The sequence below is a fragment of the Belonocnema kinseyi genome, chromosome 1 (genome assembly GCF_010883055.1).
Source record: "Belonocnema kinseyi isolate 2016_QV_RU_SX_M_011 chromosome 1, B_treatae_v1, whole genome shotgun sequence".
In the NCBI taxonomy this organism is placed as follows: Eukaryota; Metazoa; Arthropoda; class Insecta; order Hymenoptera; family Cynipidae; genus Belonocnema; species Belonocnema kinseyi.
Window position 1 is genome coordinate 142,000,878 of NC_046657.1, and position 5,635 is coordinate 142,006,512.

Genomic DNA, 5,635 nt, shown 5'->3' on the forward strand with positions numbered 1-5,635 from the left:
GAAATAGGAAATAAATGAAAAACTAATATTATTCGAGAAATTATTTCAAATAAAAATGCAGTCCAAATCACGAGAAATTAAAAAAAAAAAAAAAAACGAAACTCAAAACCACAGTTTGGAGAACTCTGATAAAGGCACACTCTTCGCGTCGTTTCAAAAGTTGTTTATATATCTTCATAATCCAGGTGCTCGCTAACTCGTCGGTTTATAAACATTAAAGATTTGTCGGGCGACAGGAGATTATATCAACTTTTGATTTTAGTGTAACTTTATGTGTTCGTAGCTCGTACATCATATGTAGAGTGAATAATTTTCTTCTTTATACTTGATGAAGTATTCAAATACGTAAATCGAAAATCGCATCTTTTAAAGGTAAGTTTTAATTATTGTAACACGTACACAGCTTTTAAAATTATAAGTAAAAATGTATTGAAAATCATACAATTTCATAACTGTGGTCAGTAATGTTCTTTCGGTTACCTTGAGCAGTGAAAAATCACTAAGAATGAACTAATAAGTGTGTGAACTAATAAGTGTGTGTGTATGTGTGTGTGTGTGTGTGTATGTCTTCGTTTTTTTGTTATAACTTGAAAGCACCCGACATCGAATTCACAGCTAGTTTATTATTTTTTTCCTGTGAAATCATAGAGAACTTATGCAGTGAATTAGGCTATTAGGCTATTTCACTAACACTAGCGAAAATGAAAAACGCATTACTGTTAGAAGTTTCAGCTGAAAAAATTAAATCTACCTGCTTTCTGATTTTATTTGACAATTCCAACATAATTTTTTTACTGATGGTCAACTTTTTCAGCAATGACAGTGTTAGTGAAATAGCTTAAAAGGCACGTATTTGCTGTGGACTTTAAACAATTTAAATGGCCAGAAGTATCCGTGAGACTTCACTGATTTTTCGTGATTTAAATTTAGAAAGTTTTAAATATAGTCTACCATTGTCTTCAGTTCAGAAAAAGTCCTCTTTTAGATAAAATCAACGATGTCAAAGAGACCATCGGGTGCCGAATATAGAAAATTAAAGAAACGAAGAGAAGAGGAAGACAGACAAAATGCAAATCGTACTAAGCTCATGGACAAATATATATGTATTTCTACTGCAGCGACTTTGGCTCCAATTGAGGCTCCTCTTATATTGCAAGTAAATAAAGCGGAAACACCTGTAATTGCATTGACCGAAGAACTTTCAATTCAAAACTCATCAAAAGAACTTCAAATTTCGACAATTTTGTCATCAGAAGAGGCTATTCCATCTTCATCATTGGAACCACTTCCAACATCAACACCATCAGAAGTGCTTCCAATTTCTGAAAAGAACATAGAAGAGCCAAAAGTTCCGATTGACACACTATCTATAAATTATAACGATCCAACTTCGTGGCCTCCAATGTCTGATAAAATTAAACAAATACTTGTTGCTCATGGTTCAGATCAAGGTAATGACATAAATTTTAAGGAATTACCAAAGAATGCATCGGGAAGAAGGTTAAAAAAAGACTGGTTTTTAGATAAGCAACAAAATGGCGAGAAAATTGAAAGAAAGTGGCTTATTTATTTTAAAAATAAAAATGCAATTTTTTGTTTTCCTTGCTTAGTGTTTGATGATTCTAATCATTCAAAGCATTTAGCGAATTCGGCGGAGGGATTTAATGACTGGAAACATTTGAGTCCCACATTACCAGATCATGAAAATTCCATTGCTCATCGTGACAATTATGTTAAGTGGAAGCTTCTTGAAAAAAATATTAGAAATAATGTCCTCATTGATGATTACGTAATCAGTCAATTTGAGGAAGAAAAAAAGAAGTGGCGTGAAATTTTAAAAGTCATTATTGACGTTATTTTATTTTGTGCTTCAAACAATCTAACGCTTAGAGGACCAGTTGAACAAATTGGAAATCCTGAAGCAGGTATGTTTTTAAATTTAACCGAATTTGCCAGTCATTATAATCCAACTTTGAAAGTCAGCACTGAAAATCATAAAAAGCGTTCTGTATCTTATTTTTCTCCAAAAATACAAAACGAGGTAATTGAGTTATTGAGTAATAGAGTTTCAAAAGTGATCAAAAATAAAATAAGAAAAGCTCAATATTTCTCTATTTTATTTGACTGCACACCTGACATATCGCGCAAAGAGCAAATATCTGAAATCACACGCTATGTTCACTTAGATCAAAATAAAAAAGTTAGTGTAGAGGAAAGTTTTATTGACTTTATAGAGTCTCATGAAAAGACGGGAAAAGGTTTAGCATCAGAAATTCTCGACAAATTACAAGAAGATAACTTAAATATTAATGATGTTAGAGGACAAGGATATGACAATGGGGCAAACATGGCGGGAAAATATGAAGGAGTTTAAAGTCGAATTTTAAATCTAAATAAATATGCCACGTACGTTCCTTGTGAGACTCGTAGTTTAAATTTGGTCGGAAATAACGCAGCTTCTGTTACGCCAGAAATGGGCACGTTTTTTGGGATTATAGAAGTAGTGTACACATTTTTCTCCGGTTCAACCTCGCGTTGGAAAAATTTGATGAAGAAATTAAAACTGAAAATAAAACGTTTATCTGATACGAGGTGGTCCGCAAGATCTAATTCTATTAAAGCTTTTTGTTTGCATTTTGCGGAGATTTTTGAAGAATTACATAAATATTCGTGTGATCAGTCAAATCCAGATGCTATGGCAACCGCAAAAGGTTTAATAATTCAAATGAATTTTCAATTTATTTGTACTCTTCTGATTTGGAACAAAATTCTCCAAAAAATTAATGTAATTAACAAAGCATTACAATCCAAAGGCATGACACTAGATAAGTCGATGAAATTGCTCGACGGACTTTTCAATACTTTACAGAAAATGCGTGGTGAAGGGTTTAATTCTGAAATTGAAGATTCTAGACACGTTATTAACAAAAATAAAATGCGTTTCACGGAAACAAAACAAGTTGTTAACAATTTTTCCTTTCTTCATGGGGATACTTTAAGAGAAAAAAGCGTTGCAGATGTAAAAAAAAGATGCAGAAGCATTAGCACATAGATATGATCAGGATTTAGACGAGTTTGATATTCAATGTGAAATCGAAAGCTTTAAACATCAAGCGCCGAAGCTCACTTCCGACTTCTTTTCTTGTTCACCTTTAGATGTGTTGCAACTGTTTTTTGATTTCAATTTAACTGAATCATATCCGAATCTGTGCATTGCACTGCGCTTATTTTTAACGTTGCCAGTTACGGTTGCTTCTAATGAAAGAAGTTTTAGTAAACTTAAGTTAATCAAAACCTATTTAAGATCAACCATGGGACAAATACGATTAACAAGTTTGGCTAAGTTGTCAGTTGAAATCGAAATCGCAAGATTCCTTAAATATGATGATATGATAGATGAATTTGCAAGCGTGAACGCAAGGAGACAGAATTTGTTACTGTGATTTTAGAAATTAGTCATACTTATTTTGATATATTTTTACATATTATTGTAAATTTTATAAAAATGTATTTGAAGTAAAATGATCATATTTTACTAATTCATTGCATTTATAATCTTGACCGTGAAATTAAAATGATTTTTTTTTGCATGGAGAGTTGGGGGGGGGGGGGGGGGGGGGGGGGGGGGGGGGTATATGAAGGGCGCACTGATCTACTTTTGCCCAGGGCGTCAAAATTTCCCGTTACGGCACTGGTTACTTGCCTTCAATTTAACCCAAAAATGCTTTTCGTTTATGCACGTTTTTTAGCATTTATTTAAAAGCAATAATTCTTTCATACATGCGAATCTTTTCAGAAAGACTTTATCTAAGTTTCTGCGAAATACAAGTTTCGATATAATCATTAAAAGCCGAAAAATTGGCCTTCAAAAGTAAGGTAACTTTGACGAATCATATTTTTAATATAATAAACATTATTTCATTTTTGATAACACATATCTATAACTTATTATTTTCCGAACCCAGACATACCACATAAGTCATATTTTTCACAATACTTTCAGAGAAATTACACCTAGGCGACAAGTCTCCAAAATCCCATGTAAACAGCCATCTTAAGCCCAGAACTTTTTAAAGCTCTTGAAAATTATTTGTGATTTTTAAAAATACCCTGACATCTTTCAGATATTTTGGAACTACTTCAAATTATTGTAATATATTAAAAATAGTAATATATTTTATATATCCTATGAAATCTTTTGAAATCCTTTGAGATTTTTTCAAGCACTCGAACAATTATTGCAATTTTTGAAATACCTGCAAATTTTCAAAATTATTTGAAATACCTTGAACTTATTTAAATCAATTGAAAATTCCTTGGATTTTTTAAAAATATTCTCGAATCTTCAGAATTGATTAAAATCTTCGCAAACACCTTGATCTTTTTGGAAATCTTTAAAATCCGATGAAATTTCTTAATTCTTGTGAATAAATTCTTTCTAAGTCATTGAAATATTATAAAATTCCGTAAAACTTCATGAGATCGGATATTTTCTGAAATCCTTGAAAATTTATTAAAATACCTTGAGCGCTTTTAAATTCCCTTAAAATCATTAAAAATCTCTGAAATCTTCTAAAATCCCTTGGAGTAATTTAAAATGTCCTAACACTTTATAGATTCTATAGAGTCGTTTAATATCCTCCAAAATTCACCTCTGTTAGCAGAAATTACATCTTTATTGGTTAAAATGTTATGTTGTTAAAAAGTATTACTTTTTAGCTGAATATTCTCCTGTTTTGTTGAAAATTAAACTATTTCATAGAAAATTTACTTTCTGTTTAAAATTTATATTTTGACGTTGAAGAATTAACTGCAATCTATTCTGGATGCAAGTTTAACTTAAAGATAAATTGCTATTCTTCTTTGATTGAGCTTTCAAATATTTTGTTTCAAAAATTTGGCTGAATCACTTTGTTAAGGAATCATTCTCTTCTTGAAGATTTATATTTTTGGTTGAAAACTCAAATCTTTGGTTGAAAATTAATCTTTTTAATCGAATAGCCTTCTTTTTTTTGTTTAAAATTAATTTTTTCGCGCAAAATGTAACTTTTCCATTTTTTAAGATTTATCTTTGTTACTTGAACATTCTCTTTTTTTTAGTGAAAAAGGAATTTTCTTGGTTTGAAATTTCATGTTTGTTGGGTAAAAATACATCAGTTTCCTGGAATATTAACTTTTTGCTAAAGTCATATTTTGGTTTGGAAATTCAATTTTTGTACAGAAAATTCGTCTTTCGGCTTGAAAGTTCAACAATTTAGATCAACTTTTATTTTGTAATTATTTTATTTATTTTTATTTTTTCCATTATAAGAAAAACCTTTTAAAATTGTGTTGTTCTGAGAGATTTTTCTCGCTGATTTAACCCTCTCGACGTACACTGGTGTGAATCTGCACCAACATTTTCTATTTGCTGGCATTTTCCGCTATCTTTGTCCGAGATATACTCCCACTGCGACAAATATGCGGTACCTCTCTAGCATCTATTGTCGTTAAGGCCGCGTTCATTTGTGGTCTGCCTGCCGAAGTAGCAGGCGCTAAACTTCGAGTGAGTGCATATTTGCACAAGTGTTCCTTCTGTGTGTGCAGCATATTTGCCGACTCCGAAATATAAAAATAGTGAACTTTGCTGTTGGGC

At 31.5% G+C, this 5,635-nt stretch overlaps 2 protein-coding genes across 2 annotated transcripts in view; one reads left to right on the forward strand and one right to left on the reverse strand.

Annotated features, from left to right (window-relative positions):
- The window catches only part of LOC117176037, an 82,141-nt gene that overhangs the window by 2,662 nt on the left and 73,844 nt on the right, over positions 1 to 5,635 (reverse strand). The window lies entirely within an intron of this gene.
- The window catches only part of LOC117176033 (zinc finger MYM-type protein 5-like), a 39,657-nt gene continuing 34,092 nt past the window's right edge, over positions 71 to 5,635 (forward strand). The window contains exons 1-2 of the mRNA XM_033366009.1: positions 71 to 372; positions 986 to 1,925. Coding sequence (XP_033221900.1) covers positions 998 to 1,925 — 928 coding nt within the window. The 5' untranslated portion in view covers positions 71 to 372; positions 986 to 997. The remainder of the gene's footprint in view (positions 373 to 985; positions 1,926 to 5,635) is intronic.